The 18,976-nt window shown below is 51.4% G+C and overlaps 1 protein-coding gene across 1 annotated transcript; it reads right to left on the reverse strand.

The window, feature by feature from the left end:
- Positions 1-1,875: 1,875 nt before the first annotated feature.
- On the reverse strand, positions 1,876-5,337 carry LOC142590055 (uncharacterized). The gene has a single exon (XM_075701889.1). It carries the CDS (start codon positions 5,265-5,267, stop codon positions 3,165-3,167), a length of 2,103 nt encoding a protein of 700 aa, XP_075558004.1. The 5' UTR covers positions 5,268-5,337; the 3' UTR covers positions 1,876-3,164.
- Between the last annotated feature and the right edge of the window lie 13,639 nt (positions 5,338-18,976).

Here is an 18,976-nt window from a genome sequence, read left to right on the forward strand (position 1 = left end):
GGGCTAACTCTAATCTGGTGAACCGAAGCAGCACGCGGCAACGGCTGGTGGAGGCTTTGATTTTCGTCATAACTTGAATGGTTTCGGGTATCCCGTCATAAGGGAGTCAGTCTCCGCTGCTGTTGCATCCTGGATAAGCACTGTTCATAGGAGCGAGCTAGCGGAACAACTCCTGCCCAATATACCTGACCGTCCAGCTAAAAGCTGACTGCTCAAATTCTTTTAGAACGCAGCTCTCAGGCGCACCTTCCTGCGGCGAGCGTCGTCGTAGTCGTAAGCGAGCGAACGAGCACAGGTAAGGATAAAAGAGCGAGCGTCAAGTGCTGATGAAAGATGGCGATAGCGAGGAAAGCGTAAGGAGGAAAGCGAAGGAGGCAAAAGCGCGAGAGAAAAGCGTAGTGCCACGTAAGACTTGCTCTGCACGCTCGATGTCTACGAGATGGCGCCAGAGTAGCGCGAGCAGTCTGTTCTTCGATGAACCCATCGATACCATATATGGGTAAACACAGCACTGCATGAGTGGAGCTCCGTCCGCGGCGGTTGCTGTGAATCTCTCCGACGGATCACCTCGCGCTGCATCTGGCGATCCTTCCTATGGGCAAGGCAGTCGCGCCACACTTCGCTCTGTTGCCAACGTGCCACACGAGACCTGATTTGCACGCCAGCCAACGTATCCCGAAATGAAAACACGTAAATAGCTGCGCCCAAATTTCGCATTAGTAAAATGGTAATCGTCGGTGAATTTTTCCAAGTTCTTTCCCAATTCTTTTTAACGATAGAGACAAGTAATCTGGATTGAGAACACAGAAAAAGAAAAAAGAAAAGGACCAACCCTGCCCCTACCGGTAAATGGGAATAAACGAAGCTTGTCCTGCTTGCAATGGACCTTCGTCATGATTAAGTAACCCAGAGATAACGGTGCCGGATTGCATAAGCCTCCCGCTCCCTCATCCCGGAATCTTCTAGTTGCTGTCGGATTTCCTGAGCACGGGCGGCTTTAACGGCTGGATCGGGCGCCCAGGGCGAGCCCCTTCACGGGCGAGTTCTCGCTGCCGCTCGTCGAAGGCTGCCTGTTCTTCGGGGAGCGCACAACACGTGGCCGTCGCGTCCGTTTTCCGACAATGAACTTAACGGAAAGGAAGCCAGAGCAGCAGGAGCGAAACCCTTTCCTGCCTTCTTGGCCCTTTCCCTCCCCGCAGGAAGCGAAACGGCTCTGCTTGGTTGCGCTCGTGGCGTGATCGCGCGCCTATGCCGCGTTAATCCTTGGTAATTATTAACGCACGGGCGCCGGCACAGCTGCGAACACTTCAAAGCGCCCTTTCCCGCCCCTGCTCTGCTGTGGAAACAAGTGGCTTTATTTTTTCTTGCGCGAACACAACGCCTCGGAGACTTGTGAGCCAACGTAAGCTTCGCTTGAGAAACCCGATTGTCATTGCTAAACGGATTCATGTGTCGATGTCACCGGTCAGGACCTCGGTGCGTAGTAATATTCGACGTCACCCCCCGTCACAGGCGCAAATGTTTCAATCGGACCTGCGCGACCCGACTGGCCGTGTGGATCGTGTCACCCCTTAATGTGACGCGAGTTCTTGTATTCCCGAACACACTCTTCTTTCCCCATCATCTTTCTATCCAATTTCCTCTTTTTTCACAGCATCGACCAATGTTGAGGGGTCAACCACGCGCTGCAGACAGTTACCTTGAAGTCAGCAAGCTTTCCTTTTTGGCATTCGAACTCTCTCTCTCCTATATTCCGATGTTTACACATGCTACGCTCTTCTGTATGAGGGTTCGCTGATATAGAGACTAACAAACATCCAAAAAATAATCATAAAAAACCCATTAAAGGCTTTTATTGCGGTAGCATTGGTCAGCATCAAAGCACATCAGCTGATACGAGCGTACAACCGTTATAGTAGAGGAATGCAGTGACTTCTTGAGGTTAAAGATGGTTTTATTGAACATGGTTATAACTCAGGGATTAAAAAAAAGCAGCATGAAGTTTGTCACGACTGTCAATCGGAGCTCGTCGGAAGCATCGTTGCGGCGTCAATAGTGACATCATTAGCACTATGCCGTACAATATTTTGCGCACCTGCACGCACGCATGGTGTTTTGTATGCGAAGCTGTCGAAGATTTCGCGGTTGCTTAACTGCCTGGTAATTTTCATTCCTTTAACACATGACTGTGTCAACAAGAAATAAGAGTCATTTGTCAAGTAATGGCCAATCCTAGTTTCAAATGATGCTGGCAAACCTTTTAGCCGCGGCATCGCATCCACGATTCGTACGAAGGAAACGTGCCCGATTCACATGTACACAGTCCAAGCTGCGTATATTTCGGTGCGATATCATTGAAGCAATGTCGGGATGTTACATTTAGGAAACCGTCTCTTTTACCAACAGACGCCGACGGCGAACAGCCTATCAGCAGTCCAATGAAACAAGCAGTCAGAAGCACATACGAGAGATTGAGGTTAAGAAGGAACAACCTTTATTAAAACTTCTCTAGGTATGCTCTCACCATGCGTCATTAGTTGCAGCTGGGCATATCACCCTGTCCGGAAGCCGCTGAGGCGGCAGACGAAAATGAGTGAAAAGATGTTAAAAGACCCTCTGTTTATCAGCTTGCACACGGGACGTACACAAACAGTCAACTTATACCAAAGGTCACAATAATGTTCGCGTTAAAATAAACGTTAATGGACGGCCCAGGGTGCCAAGCCAGGGTCTGCGACTAGGCGTGCTATGAAAAGGAATATCATGAGAGGAATAAAATGACTATCATAATAATGGATACGCAAAAATTGAAACGGAATGGCTCGAACAAACAACTGTCGCGTGCAGTCCACGTCGCGAAATCACATTTTGCTAGAAACTCTTCTCCCGTCCCATTTGTCGCCTACGTTATTTGTCAACAAGGGAGCGAGTGCCGAGTGATACCGTTTGCTGCACGCAACTCACTCTTTCTAGGGCACGGCACACTTAATCAGGAAGCGCAACCACTCGAGACAGTCGAAGCACGTGGCGACAAGCGCTCCATTGTTTGACGTTAGACGGTATAGGATGTTCTATTGTGAACGCGCAAATCGGGCTCATCGGGGCGCAGAATCCAAATCCACCGTTTGGCGAAGGTGCGACACACAGAATGACTTCAGCTCCCTTCAGGTCTCCAATACGTCGGCGACCTCCAGGTATTGGCGAATGCGAATCCAGCAGTCGTAGTTCAGTCGGTCCAACTGCATGCCGCCGTCGTGCCGGACGTAGCACTCGACCCGTGTCTCGACGACGCCGGTCAGACGCATGTACTCGTGAACGTCGGCAAAGACGACACTCCTCTCGACGGCACTGACCACGGCCGCAGCTTCGGCCTCTCCTCCTAGCGACGCCCTGGCTCGAACACTGTCGACGAGTACCGCCTGCTCCGAGAGGACCTCGAAGGCCCGCGCGCAGTAGGGGTCGCGGTCGCCCAACACGAATCTGGTCGCTCGGTCGACGAGACTGCGGTTACGTCGCACGATGTCTTGGGTGGCGAACATCTCGGCGTTCGCCGGTGCGCAAGCGTAGACTTCCAATCGAAGCAGATTGTACTTGTGCGCCATTCCTGGCAACAGACACCCCAGGAAAGTCGCGCAAGATTCTTCGCTGAATCCTCTCAGACAGAACTCGTAAAGACGGGGATTCGTAGCGGCACGGGCGAGCACCGGGTAGACGTCATCGCGCAACTGTACCGCCGACTCGAGCGTGATCTGGGTGATGCCGAAGTTCGAAGACAAGGCTTCGCACAAGGCAGACATACAGCGATCAAAGGGAGTCTCGTGGGCAAAGCGGGCTCGAAACAAGATGGCGTGATATCGGTCGACCCGGACACTGAGCTCAATTGCTTTCAACGCAAAGGCGCTTCTTATATAAGCGGACAAGGAGTCATAAAGGTCTTCGTCGAAGATGTCGAGAAATACGGAAAGCGACGTGATGTGGTTGCAAGAAGCCAGGACATCCAAGGCGAATAAAAAGTCAGTGGCGTCGAGAAAGTATACGTAAATGAGAATGACGGCCGTCAAGTGACGACAGTACCAAATCGCTGGCAGATCTCGAGGTCCTACGCGATGGTCCCCGATGCCGACCATGCAGGCGAGTCCGCACTCCCGTATGATGCCACAGACCTCGCGCAGGCCACCGTCGTGGGGAAGACTGTGCAAGGTCAATTTCCGGATGGAGCTGTTGCCCACGAGTGCTCGCAGTAAGACTAAGCAGTGTGCGGTTGTGGACCACGAAATGTCGAGGAGCAGCTCCTCCAGAGTGTTGTTTTCCTCCAACGCCGAGGCCCAAGCGTGAATGTTGACCGCGTACGCGGGTGAAGTTGGGTACACAATCATCTGTCCCTCGCCGAAAGCCGTGAATCGCAGGCTTAACGTCCGGATACTGCGGCTCTCGGCGATCACTCTCACGAAGAACACGTAGTCGTGGCTGCCGGCGTGAAACAGCACCGCCAACTCTTGCAGCGTCGTCATTGCGCAGATGGCGTGCACGAGAATCTCGCACCCGGGTGCGCTATCGAAGTGGACCGCCCTCAGAGTAAGCTTACGAAGCGTCGCGTCTTCCTTGGTCAGATACTGCGCAAACCGCTCTGACGGTCGGTTCCAGGGGCCGCACGTAAAGACACAGGCTCCGACGAAGAGTTCAGTGACAGTGCAGTTCTCGATGAGCGCGTCGATCAGGTTCCAAGCCGCGGTTTGGTTCATTCTAGTTGCGGCCACGTCCAATGACGTGAGCATGGCACCGCCTCGTGTGAGCAGGCGATTGGGGATCGTCATTGTCGCATAAATTTCTGGGGGCACATGGTGGAGGATGAATTCGTCAGTGTAATGCGAGGAGCACAATGTGTCTTCCGGGTGGTCGCTCGCGATTCCGACGACTCTGAGCCTTCTCAGACTCGACGAAGAAGCCAGGAGCGCGTCCAGCGGACCTGTGTTTGCATCTGAGTAGTTCAGCTCGGCAGACACAATGCACCTGTGATCTGCGATTAGGCGGCAGAGGAGGTCGATGGCCGCCTGCTCGGTGTGGCTCTGAAGTCGGCGGCGAATGCTCGGCACAATCGCGACGCTCACTTCTCCGAGCTCGTCTCTCGTGTCTTCGTGTAGCTGAAGACCCACGTGCCACAAGACTTCGTTGCAGGCTGTCAGGTTTCGCAGCAGTTGACAGACGCGATTCTGGCCTCGCGTGCAGTTCAGACGAAGCAGCTCGGCAGGAACCAACTCGCCCTCCATGGGGAATCCACGTTCCAGGCACAGCTGTCCAAGTGATCGCCTCGGTGCCGACGTGGCCACCGTCTCTCGTCGGGACAGGTGTCTGTGACGCTCACCCAAGCGCCAGCTACTTTTTATACACCCTTCGTGCGTAGCCTAATCTTCAGCCAATGATAAGACGCATAGGTAACAAGACCGTTTAATACATCGGCAATCTCAGAGGGGAGCTTGGAGAGTTCGAGAGGTAAGTAACAAATTTGATAACGCATATCGTTTTCGTGCTTGGTTGTGCGCGATGCCAAAAGTTTTAGCAAGGCGTTGATATATCGACTCGAAAATATGCGTTCTGCGCATAAGAACTGTGGCAATTGCGAGGACTAACAGAATAAAAGAGAAAGAGTAAAGTGAAATGGAAATTGTAGCGTCTTCTGAAAGGCGAGGCATCGATAACGCTCAAGCTGACTGAAGATATGACCTAAGCAACGTGCGTACACGTGGATACCGTTTGATCATTGAGATTTAAGTGCGTGCTGGGTGTTCTGGATAGTGAGGGATTCAAGAAAAATAAGATTACGTCCCATCTAAAAGCAAACGTAAGCGGACCACGACCCCCCTTCAACTTCATTTTGAACAAGGCTTCCGGTGTGGGAGCCGAAACGTCTTAGTTTCGCACACTTTGGTTGGTTGGTGTCCGTTTTTAATTGCTGTCATGTATGTTCCCGACCAGACGGGTCTCTGTCCCATTCTCTAATTCAAGCGGACACGTACACCTTGCGCGGAGCACGACAATGTGTTCGTGGTGCTAAGCAACGACCTGCGTACGCGTATATAATGATGTTTACCGGGAACCGCCGATAGGCAGAGAACCCTTGCATAGAGTCACGCTCATAGAGCTTCGTACAAGCACCACCAGAGGGAACTGTGGCGCTAGTGTCTACGGAAACTGCAAGCAGGGGCCGAATCCTATGACTGTTAGGAATACGAACCGTTCGTTCGCCGCTTACGCCACTATATGTGCCACTCCCAAGCCGGTGGCGGAACAAGGGGAGGACGCGACCAATAGATTAGAGGGTGCCACCTCTGAAGTGTACGTCATTATATGATGAGCTAATCGATGAATTGCAGAATGTTTCCGCTTGCTAAATAAATGGAAAATATAAATTAAATATTGTACGCCAAGTTCTCAAGTATAAACGTGTGGTGCCAGGCGTTTACGCAATGCAGAAGTAATTTATTAATGCTACTCTTTTTCACTCTCCGGTGAGAGGCGGTATCGCGAGCGTAAAGAGTCGGCAGAGCGCAGCGCTATTTCGTCTGCTACCAGTAGCGCGCACGAAGCACGCAACGGGAACGTAGTGTAAGCGCTTCTCAAGTAGCGAGCGCGACGAAACCGTGAACTAGTTCTTAGGGACACCTTTACTAGCCGACTATATCAATCTTTTTTTGCCCTTCGTCATCGGCTCGGACATGACAGGCTCGCCGCAGCGCTGCCGCTATCACTGCGATCTGCCGCACGGTGCGTTGCGTGATAGAAGCAATGGAACTTGAAAGCGAACATTCTGTTATACGGGCCCTGCAGTGCCTGCGCGAAGTAAAATCGAAGAGTGCGGCGCTGACGGTGCGCGCTGTGCCGTGAAATTGGGGAACGAAGTGTGGCACTCGCGGAGGAACTAGACAAATAAGGGCAGCCGAGTAAGAGATCTCCACAATATCTTCCCATCCTGACTGTACAGTTTTATCAGCTGAACGAAAGAAGCGCTGAACCTGCCTAGGTGAAACTCTTCTGACAGCTGAACGGCGATCTACGAGCTATTCGCGCGGGCGATAGCACTGGGAATTCGATCTCACCATGCAAATATCTCCTTGGCATTGACTTAGAAACGGAGGTCACGGGAAAGCTGACCCAGCCCTTCTACCGGCCAACACTGTAATTGCGAGAGCAACTTCGTGGGCAGTGTCGGCAGCAGATATCTACGCCATTCCGATGAATGCTTAGCGTCCGTCCGACCTCTGGGAGCTGCAGGCCGGTGTCGATGAACCGCAGCGCGCAATATTCCTTCCTCTGTGCGGAATGAACAATGATACGGACGCTTGCACCCGAATCTCATCCATTTGATAGCGTAGCCTGCAAAAGGTCTACTTAGAAAGCCAGCAAGGGCGGTGCAACTCATTATCCGTCCCTTCTTCGAACGCGTATCGCACTTCCAGCCGTGGTCGACACCGAAAGAGCAACGCGAAGCAGACGACGAAGGCGAGTCGAAGCAACCAACACACGCACGCGCGACGCCCGCGTGTCTCCGGGGTCGCGCGACCGACGCGCGCGGCCAGGGTCGCAAGCCAACAGCCAAGCCACAGCAACGGAACCCAAGGCGGACTACCCCTGCGCCGGTCCCTATACGACTGGTTCGCTTTGAAGATGATTGACAGATGCGTGACGACCTGTGACGTAACCAAAATTTTGGCCAATCAGGTGAGGCCAAACGAACGGCTCCTCAACCGAACCGTTATAAGATTCGGCCGCAGGGTAGTTCAGCCCAACGTTACTAGACTAGGTTCAGGTCCTTAACTCTCCGTAGGCGCCGTATATCGCGGGGGCCCCCGAACCTTGGTTTGCCACCAAAGGGCGGAAGCGCTGCAGGTAGCTCTACTCGGGTGCAGCTCTGCGTTGGCGATGGTGCTTGGGTCCTCCGACTGCGCAACTAACGAACGCAGCAAGTGTTTTAACCGGTGCGTTATTTAATGTCCTTATAGTCTTGCGTTTAGCAGATTGATTGAACTTTACGTAGCTGTGAAAATGCTGCTGCGCTCGCCCGGAATGCGCTCTGGAGTCCTTAGTTCAAGGCCGCAGCATCCCCGGCAGTCCACTGCGCTGTACTATTCAGCTCTTGCTGATGGGTAAATGCAAGTAGCTGTAATCAGCTTTTGCTAATTAGTACTATTTAATTATTAATGTGAATGCATTGTTTGACTCATGAGGTGGCGTTAGCGCGACCACACAATGGTCCAAAAAGTCAAGGGAGTCCAAATGAGCCAATCGAGGCGGTTGACGACGCCAGTTAAGGTACAGTGGATTAAGGCAGAGTGAATTAGGCGAATTAAGGCAAAGTTAACGAAAATAAAGTTAAGGCACTCGAACCCACGACCATTGGTGGCAGTCGAATCCGTGACCGCTTGTGTTAATTAGGGCGGCGTTAATTAAAACCAGTTTCTAAGACATAGTTAGGGCACTCCAACCCGCGACCTTTAGTGGGAGTCCAACACAGTGCCTTTGGTGTTCATTAAGGCGAAGTTAATTAAGGGAGAGCGAATTAAGGCGCATGTTTAATTACGATAGAGTTCATTATGACACTCGAGCTCACGACCACTGGTAGGAGTCAAACCCACTTACTTTAGTGATAATTAAGACGAAGTTAATTATTATTGAGTTAATTACGGCATTCGAACCCACGATCGTTGGTGAGAATCGAACCCTCAACCTTTGGTGGTGGTAATGCTTTCATATTCATCCACGCAGGGATAACTCTTTCTTTATTAGAACATAAGATATGCCAGATATTTCGTCAACGCAGTGCCCCTCGAATTTTCATAATTTGATCATGTAAAAAGCAATTACCTTATTAGTACTAAAGTTGTATAATCAGCCACTGTAGCTATCCGCAGGTCAATGGGGTAATTAATTAGTACTAATGGGTGCTACTCATCAGCAGTTGCAGTGGTCAACAGGTCGCTCCGTGCACTTTCGAAATAGTAGGAATAAATCCAAGGCACCATCTCTCGATATACAAGGTGACCCAGCTAACTTTAGCCAGAGTTTGAAAATACGCGAACGCCACGTAGCTGGCCAGAACCACACCCGCCGTGGTTGCTCAGTGGCTATGGTGTTGGGCTGCTGAGCACGAGGTCGCGGGATCGAATCCCGGCCACGGCGGCCGCATTTAGATGGGGGCGAAATGCGAAAACACCCGTGTGCTTAGATTTAGGTGCACGTTAAAGAACCCCAGGTGGTCAAAATTTCCGGAGTCCTCCACTACGGCGTGCCTCATAATCAGAAAGTGGTTTTGGCACGTAAAACCCCAAATATTATTGTTATTATTGGCCAGAACCAAAGTAATGTTATTTGCCGTCGCTTGGAGACACTCAAATTATTGCTTTATCACGCCTAATTTGATAATTAGTCCAAATTATTTAACGAACTTCGCAAATATTATAATTACAATAAAAGTGTCAATGAGAAAGTTGTAGAGCGACATAAAAAAAATTCCTGACACAGCTTTTTGTTCCCGAGCACGTGCTGCATAAAAGTTTTTCCGAGCGTGAAAGCAGGCCGGGAATACGCGCAAGGCGCCTCGAGCGGCGAGATTCTTTCACGCTCGGAAAAACATTTTTATGTAGCGCGTATTGAGGAACCGAAAGATGTGTCGGGAGTTTTTCATGTCGCGCTACGATATTACTATTGACATTTTTCATATAATTACATATTTCACAAAGTTATGAAATAATTATGACTATATAACTAACTGGGCGGAACGAAAAAAAAATATTTCAGCATCTCCAAGTGACGGCAAACAACATTACCTTGGTTTTGTTCATCTGCTTGGCATTCGCATGTCTTAAACCCAGGCTAAAGTTAGCTGGGGCACCCTCTACATACAAACTCTCGGAACTTCATTTCGGGTTGAAGAAGAATGAAGCTAGGGCCCTTTATTTCATCAGAGCAACACATTCACAAGTGCAATGTTAAAACCGACGTGAGCTTTGCTTGCTTGCGAGCATACTTCCGCATTCAAGGCAGGTTCTCGCGTCAGGAACGGAGCATAAATACGCATTCGCGTCACCGAATAACATTGGATGGCATGGGCCGCAAACTCGTCAAATTGCACACGCCATTGAAAGCGCACAAGCTTGTCGCAAAAGGCACCGAGACTGCGGCAAAACGCGCGTGTAACGAACACCGCCAAAACGCGTGAACAGCCGCGGACAGCGCTCCGCCGCCCCGTCCGCGCCGTGCTGACCGAGCAACGTGCGACAGCAGCGCCACGAGATGCGAGAACCGGTGGCGGGTCCACGCAGTCACTGGAGTTTGAAAACTGAACCTGGTCTAGTAACGTTCGTTCAGCCAGCACGGGACTGGTGGCCAGTATATGGATTTGGATATATACTTCGTCCTTCTGGCTTCAAACGGCTTCTTGACTTTGTAATGTGACCGTTATTAAGGTCTCGTTTATAAATTATTAAGTAAACTGTAATCAATCTGTCCGACGGCAGAATTAAAAGCCGGGACACTTAGCACAGAAGCCAAATATTAAAAAAATATCGCGCTATGGACGCATGACGGTTTCGCATTTAAACAATTCATAAATTGTTTAGAAATATAGTCCAAATTAGGCCTGAAGATAAGACCTTATAAACGAAGCCGCTAGAACGTCTGAATCCGCAAGCACGAAGATCAGACACTTCCGTGTAGTAGCGATAACATTTATGGTGCTCCTGCATCTGAACTTGTGTTTGCTCCTCGTGAAGATCCCATTGCTCCTGTTGCTGTTTCATCATTTCGTGTTGTTGTTTCATTGGCTGTTTGAGCTCCCTCACTATGAGTCATGGGAATTCCCCGCTTCCTAGCCTACCTTTTTGGCGGGAGGTGCCCCTTGCTTCTTGGGCACCCCATACACATGCGCCCCATACACAACGAGGAACACGAAATGATGAAACAGCAACAGGAGCACTGGAATCTTCACGAGGAGCTACTTCACGAGGAGTCTTTGGACTGCGCTTCACCTGTGTTGTTGTTTCATTTGCTGTTTGAGCTCCCTCACTATGAGTCATGGGAATTCCCCGCTTCCCAGCCTACCTTTTTGGTGGGTGGTGCCCCCTGCTTCTTGGGCACCCCATACACATGCGCCCCATACACAACGAGGAACACAGGTGAAGCACAGTCCAAAGACTCCAAAGCTCCCTCCTCCAAAAACAAGAGGTAGGGTACACCGATGCGGCAGAGTACCCAGAAGTGCACTACGCTGCAGTAGTAGTGAGCGACAAAGACGAGCTAATCTCGAGCTGTAGTGTGAGGGACTCTTCACCTGAGGAGGCACAGATGGCGGCGATTGCCCTGGAAATCACAAACCCATCAACCAGAATAATTATCACCAATTCTAAAGCTGCAATCAAAGCCTATGACCCCGGCAAGGTGTCCAAAGAGGCCGGCAAAATTATGCAGGCAGGCAAGGAGAATGTACCCAACGACCTAATTAGAATAATATGGACGCCTGCCCATAGTGGACTCACAGGGAACGAGATCGCCAACGAGGTCGCCGGAGGACTCACGCACCGGGCCACAGCGCCGGAAGACCAGTCCCTGTCCAAAGAGAAAGACTTAACCACATACAGAGAAATTCTAGAACAGCGTAGAAAGGGCAGGATAACCCTCCCTCCTCCCATAGATCACTCATAGAGAAGGAAGAAGTAATCTGGCGAAAACTGCAGACGGGTACCTTCATAAACCCGTATACCCTAAACAAATGGCATCCTGAAGTGCCCTCTTCCATATGCAAAAACTGTGAATGCATAGTGACCCTAAATCACATGCTCTGGACTTGCCCAGTGCTAAGCCGTCTATATGGGAACAGAGTCTTGGGAATCCTCCCTGCGTAGCCAGGAAGAACAAGCCCAAAAACAAGTCATCGGTCAAGCCCGCAGGCCGCCGCCGGAAGCCAACTGATTCCGGCCGACGTCCAGGGGGAAGTAGACGGCGAAAGGGGGAGTTGCGTCAAACCCCGATCACATACGCTTTCTGACGGGCAAAAATAAAGTGCTCTCTCTCTCTCCCTCTTGGACGGTTGATGTATACAGCTTCGCTGTAAAACGATCAAATGGGAAAAGTAGCATGGATCAACAGCGGCTTCGACCTGGGCAGTGACCACTAGACCCTCAAAATTACGATACCCAACAAATTGTGGGGCAACACCATTATACATAGGAGGACGGACTGGGACGGTTTCCGTAAGGGACGCCCCACCACAGCGCAGGACATCACAGACATCGAAACCTGGACGGCAGAGCTGAACGGCAGAGTGCACTCGAAACGGACCATCGAAAGACCATCGAAACGGACGAGGAAGTTGTCGCCATCGACAGCCGCCTGGCTCAACTGATCGAGGCCGCACGTTCAATACAGGCGCGCTGGAAGCGGCAACAGCTGAATCGCGAACTGAAGAACAAGGTGGCCGACTTAAACAGGGCCATTGAACACCACTGCAAGGTCCTGTGCCGTCAGCAGTGGAACGAAATCTGCGACCGAGCTGACAGGGAACTGCACCGCGGTAGCACCTGGAATCTATTTCGGCACCTCTTAAACGAAAGTAAGACCAAGTCTCACCAGCGCGACCGCCTAGCCCGCCTCATGCACACCACCACACAACAACGGTGTAGAGACGCTGTTGTCAAGTGTCTGGAAGCCAGCATATGTCGGACACGACAACAGAAACCCTCCCGCCATACTGGGGCTGCCTTAGGCGTAGCTCCACCGATACATGACCATGTCAGAAGTACGCTTAGCGATCCACGAGCTAGACACCCGCTCAGCAGCCGGCCCCGATCTCGTAACCAACAAGATGCTACGCAAACTCGACGATGCATCGATCGAGGTCCCAACCCGTTACTTCAAGGAATGCTGGTATTCGGACAAGCTCCCCCGACAGTGGAAAACGGCAAGAACGATGCTGATACCGAAACCGTACAAACCACCGGACATCGGCAACCTGCGTCCCATCTCGCTCACGTCCTGCGGGGGCAAGGTACTGGAGCACGTGGTAGCTAACCAGTGGCAGGAATACCTGGAGTAAGAAGGCCTCTATTCGGTCACGATTATCGGCTTCCGGCACAGACTCAGCACACAATATGCCATGCTACAGCTCAAAGAAGAAATCAACGACAAGACACAAGACAGCGAAGTAAGTCTGGCGCTCGATTAAGAAAGCGCATTTGACGAAGTGAAACACTCAGCCATATTAGCGAAAGTATTCAGACCCAACATGGCGGTAACGAGCTACAATTACATCTAAGACTTCTTGACCAACATCACAGTGGAACTACACGCCGGAGACCTCAAGCTCCCCCAACGCAAGCTCGGCAGTATGGGTACCCACCCCACAAGGTTCGGCCATCTCGCCTTAGTTCTTCGACCTCTTCATGATCGGGTTAGCGAGGGCATTAGCGGGGTTTGGCATATGGTGTACGCCGACGAGAGTAGCTTGTGGGCGGCAGGCGGCACCGACGCCAGCATCGAGCAACAGCGGTAAGCGGCCGTTACCGCTATCGAACAGCACCTTGACGGCACTGGCCTAATGTGCTCGCCCGCCAAATCCGAGCTGTTTGGCCTCACACCGCCACGACCGGGACGGAAAAGCGCTGCCCCTGGGGAGTGCGATCACATCAACATCGTGACTGCATCGGGACAACGCATCGCCGAAGTTCCCAAGATCAGGGCCCTGGGCCTGCTGCTAATCAAAAGCGGCCACAATGACGAGCCCATCAACAAGCTTACCACCAAGGCCATAGGCGCCATCCGGCTAATATACCGTGTCTCGATACGACGAGTGCGCATGTGCGAGGAGTGTCGCTTGCGCCTTGTCCAGTCGTTTATGATCAGTCACAAGGTCTAGGTTGCGACCTACCTCAATTGGCAGGTCGCTGACAGAACCAAGATCAACACGCTCACCAGACGGGCTTAAAAGACGACGCGGGGCTTATTAGAGGCTACGAGTACGGCTCGGATACTAAAGCTTGGCGTCCTTAACACCCTAGAAGAAATAGCCGAGGCGCAGCTCACCGCGCAAATAGAGCGCCGCTTTGCCTACACAATGCCTACACAATGCGAATAGAAAATACATAAAAAAAGGTGAGGAACAACTTGCACGCGCAATAAAAGCACGGCAGAAAACAGACAGTAACCTTACGTGCAAAGAAAACACTACGAGAAGCGCCAGAAAAAGAAGCACCCCTAAAGGAAGTCTCACCACGCGAAGCACGCAAACGAAAAAATGAGGTGAAAGAATGTCGAAACAAAAAATGTACAATATACACTGCTTGCGAAGAGTGACTTGCATGGTGTACACTCGTAGTAAATAACACAACTTCGCTGTTCGACCACTCCACAGACTGGAGAGGGCGGTGATCTTCTAAAGACGGTTGCCCCCTACCCCCCTTAAATATAAGAAGTAACGAAAACGGCTACATGAGCGCTTCTCGTTTTACGCAGGGAATTCTTTACAGCAGGAACATTCATGTCGCTGAAACCTGGGTTAGAGGTCTGAATACAGGTCAACACTTACCCACAATACAAATGTGTTACAGGCAAGACATACTCGAATAGATTGACACACGACGAAAAACGCCAGCCTCAGCGTGGTGCCCTGCAGGACGTGCCTTCCTCAGAGCCGTGAGGTCGAAGGCAGTTCCTCTTGACAAAAGATTAGCTCAAGACGTCGCTTGGTCACACAATGTTGATCGTATAAAAAGGGAAGGCACCTGGGCTAACTCTAATCTGGTGAACCGAAGCAGCACGAGGCAACGGCTGGTGGAGGCTTTGATTTTCGTCATAACTTGAATGGTTTCGGGTATCCCGTCATAAGGGAGTCAGTCTCCGCTGTTGTTGCATCCTGGATAAGCACTGTTTCTAGGAGCGAGCTAGTGAAACAACTCCTGCCCAATATACCTGACCGTCCAGCTAAAAGCTGACTCCTCAAATTCTTTTAGAACGCAGCTCTCAGGCGCGCCTTCCTGCGGCGAGCGTCGTCGTAGTCGTAAGCGAGCGAACGAGCACAGGTAAGGATAAAAGAGCGAGCGTCAAGTGCTGATGAAAGATGGCGATAGCGAGGAAAGCGCAAGGAGGAAAGCGAAGGAGGAGGGCACGGCAAAAGCGCGAGAGAAAAGCGTAGTGCCACGCAAGAGTTGCTCTGCGCGCTCGATGTCTACGAGATGGCGCCAGAGTAGCGCGCACAGTCTGTTCTTCGATGACCCCATCGACACCATATGGGGAAACACAGCACTGCATGAGTGGAGCTCCGTCCGCGGCGGTTGCTGTGAATCTCTCCGACGGATCACCTCGCGTTGCATCTGGCGATCCTTCCTATAGGCAAGGCAGTCGCGCCAACCTTCGCTGTGTGGGCAACGTGCCACACGAGACCTAATTTGCGTGCCAGCCAACGTATCGCGAAATGAAAACATGTAAATAGCTGCGCTCAAATTTCGCATTAGTGATATGGTAATCGTGAGTGAATTTTGCAAGTTCTTTCCCAATTATTTTTAACGAGAGCGAATAAACGAAGCTTGCACTGCGTGCAACGGACCTTCGTCACGATTAAGTAACCCAGAGATAACCGTGGCGGAATGCTTAGGCCTCCCGCTCCCTCAGCCCGGGATCTTCTAGTTGCTGTCGGATTGCCTGAGCACGGGCGGCTTTAACGGCTGGATCGGCGCGCCTAGGGCGAGCCCTTTCATGGGCGAGTTGTCGCTGCCGCTCGTCGAAGGCTGCCAGTACTTCGGGGTGCGCACACCACGTGATCGTCACGTCCATTTTCCGAGAATGTACTTAACTTAAAGGAAGGCATTGCAGCAGGCGCGAAACCCTTTCTTGCCTTCTGGGCCCTTTCCCTCCTCGCAGGAAGCGAAATAGCTCTGCTTGGTCGCGCTAGTGGCGTCATCGCGCGCCTATGCCGCGTTAATCCTTGGTAATTATTCACCCACGGGCGCCGGCACAGCTGCGAACACTTCAAAGCGCCCTTTCCTGCCACTGCTCTGCTGTGGAAACAAGTGGCTTTATTTTTTCTTGATCGAATACAACGCCTCGGAGACTTGTGAGCCAACGTAAGCTTCGCTTGAGAAACCTGATTGTCATTGCTAAACGGATTCATGTGTCGATGTCACCGGTCAGGCCCTCGGTGCGTAGTAATATTCGACGTCACCCCCCGTCACAGACGCGAATGTTTCAGTCGGACCTGCGCGACCTGACTGGCCGTGTGGTTCAGTGGATCGTGTAACCCCTTAAAGTGACGCGAGTTCTTGTATTCCCGAACACACTTTTCTTTCCCCATCATCTTTCTACCCGAATTCCTCTTTTTTCACAGCGTCGACCAATGTTGAGGAGTCAACCACGCGCAGCAGACAGTTACCGTGAACTTTCCTTTTTGGCATTCGAACTCTCTCTCTCCTATATTCCGATGTGTACACGGGCTACCCTCTTCTGTATGAGGGGTGTCACTGAGATAGAGACTAACAGGCATCCAAAAATAATCTTAAAAAACCCATTAAAGGCTTTTGTTGCGGTAGCATTGGTCAGCATCAAAGCACATCAGCTGATACGAGCGTACAACCGTTATTGTAGAAGAATGCAGTGACTTGTTGAGGCTAAAGATGGTTTTATTTGAACCTGGTTGTATCTCAAGGGCAAAAAAAGCAGCATGAAGATTGTCACGACTGTAAATCGGAGCTCGTCCGAAGCATCGTTGCTGCGTCAATAGTGACGTCATTAGCACTAGTCGCCGTTATGCCGTACAATATTTTGCGCACCTGCACGCAGGCCTGGTGGTTTGTATGAGAAGCTGTCGAAGATTTCGCGGTTGCTAAACTGCCTGTTAATTTTCATTCTTTTAACACATGGTAGTGTCAACCAGAAATAAGAGTCATTTGTCAAGTAATGGCCAATCCTAGTTTCAAATGATGCTGGCAAACCTTTTAGCCGCGGCATCGCGTGTGCGCAAACGCTGGTAGAAATCTGCACGGGATGATGCGATCCACGACTCGTACGAAGGAAACGTGCCCGATTCATATGCACACACCAAGCTGCGTATATTTCGGTGCGATTTCATTGAAGCAACGTCGGGATGTTACATTTAGGAAACCGTCTCAATCTTTTACCAACAGACGCCGAAGGCGAACAGCCTATCAGCAGTCCAATGAAACAAGCACTCAGAAGCGCTTACGAAAGATTGATGTTAAGAAGGAACAACCTTTATTAAAATTTCTCTAGGTACGCTCTCACCATGCGTTATTAGTTGCAGCTGGGCATATCACCCTGTCCGGAAGCCGCTGAGGCGGCAGACGAAAATGAGTGAAAAGATGTTAAAAGACCCTCTGTTTATCAGCTTGCACACGGGACGTACAGAAACAGTCAACTTATACCAAAGGTCACAATAATGTTCGCGTTAAAAGAAACGTCAAAGGACGGCCCAGGGTGTCAAACCAGGGCCTGCGACTAGGCGTGCTATGAAAAGGAATATCATGAGAGGAATAAAACGACTATCATAATAATGGATACGCAAAAATTGAAACGGAATGGCTCGAACAAACAACTGTCGCGTGCAGTTCACGTCGCGAAATCACATTTTGCTAAAAACTCTTCTCCCGTCACATTTGTCGCCTACGTTATTTGTGAACAAGGGAGCGAGTGCCGAGTGATACCGTTTGCTACACGCAACTCACTCTTTCTAGGGCACGGCACACTTAATCAGGAAGCGCAACCACTCGAGACAGTCGAAGCACGTGGCGACAAGCGCTCCATTGTTTGACGTTAGACGGTATAGGATGTTCTATTGTGAACGCGCAAATCGGGCTCATCGGGGCGCAGAATCCAAATCCACCGTTTGGCGAAGGTGCTACACACAGAATGACTTCAGCTCCCTTCAGGTCTCCAATACGTCGGCGACCTCCAGGTATTGGCGAATGCGAATCCAGCAGTCGTAGTTCAACCGGTCCAACTGCATGCCGCCGTCGTGCCGGACATTGCACTCGACCCGTGTCTCGACGACGCCGGTCAGACGCATGTACTCGTGAACGTCGGCAAAGACGACACTCCGCTCGACGGCACTGACCATGGCCGCAGCTTCGGCCTCTCCTCCTTGCGACGCCCTGGCTCGAACACTGTCGACGAGTACCGCCTGCTCCGAGAGGACCTCGAAGGCCCGCGCGCAGTAGGGGTCGCGGTCGCCCAACACGAATCGGGTCGCTCGGTCGACGAGACTGCGGTTACGTCGCACGATGTCTTGGGCGGCGAACATCTCGGCGTTCGCCGGTGCACAAGCGTAGACTTCCAATCGAAGCAGGTTGTACTTGTGCGCCATTCCTGGCAACAGACACCCCAGGAAAGTCGCGCAAGATTCTTCGCTGAATCCTCTCAGACAGAACTCGTAAAGACGGGGATTCGTAGCGGCACGGGCGAGCACCGGGTAGACGTCATCGCGCAACTGCACCGCCGACTCGAGCGTGATCTGGGTGATGCCGAGGTTCGAAGACAAGGCTTCGCACAAGGCAGACATACAGCGATCGAAGGGAGTCCCGTCGGCAAAGCGGGCTCGAAACAAGATGGCGTGATATCGGTCGACCCGGACACTGAGCTCAATTGCTTTCAACGCAAAGGCGCTTCTTATGTAAGCGGACAATGAGTCATAAAGGTCTTCGTCGAAGACGTCGAGAAATACGGAAAGCGACGTGATGTGGTTGCAAGAAGCCAGGACATCCAAGGCGAATAAAAAGTCAGTGGCGTCGAGAAAGTATACGTAAATGAGAACGACGGCCGTCAAATGACGACAGTACCAAATCGCTGGCAGATCTCGAGGTCCTACGCGATGGTCCCCGATGCCGACCATGCAGGCGAGTCCGCACTCCCGTATGATGCCACAGACCTCGCGCAGGCCACCGTCGTGGGGAAGACTGTGCAAGGTCAATTTCCGGATGGAGCG

This window comes from Dermacentor variabilis, chromosome 8 (assembly GCF_050947875.1).
Source record: "Dermacentor variabilis isolate Ectoservices chromosome 8, ASM5094787v1, whole genome shotgun sequence".
Classification (NCBI taxonomy): Eukaryota; Metazoa; Arthropoda; class Arachnida; order Ixodida; family Ixodidae; genus Dermacentor; species Dermacentor variabilis.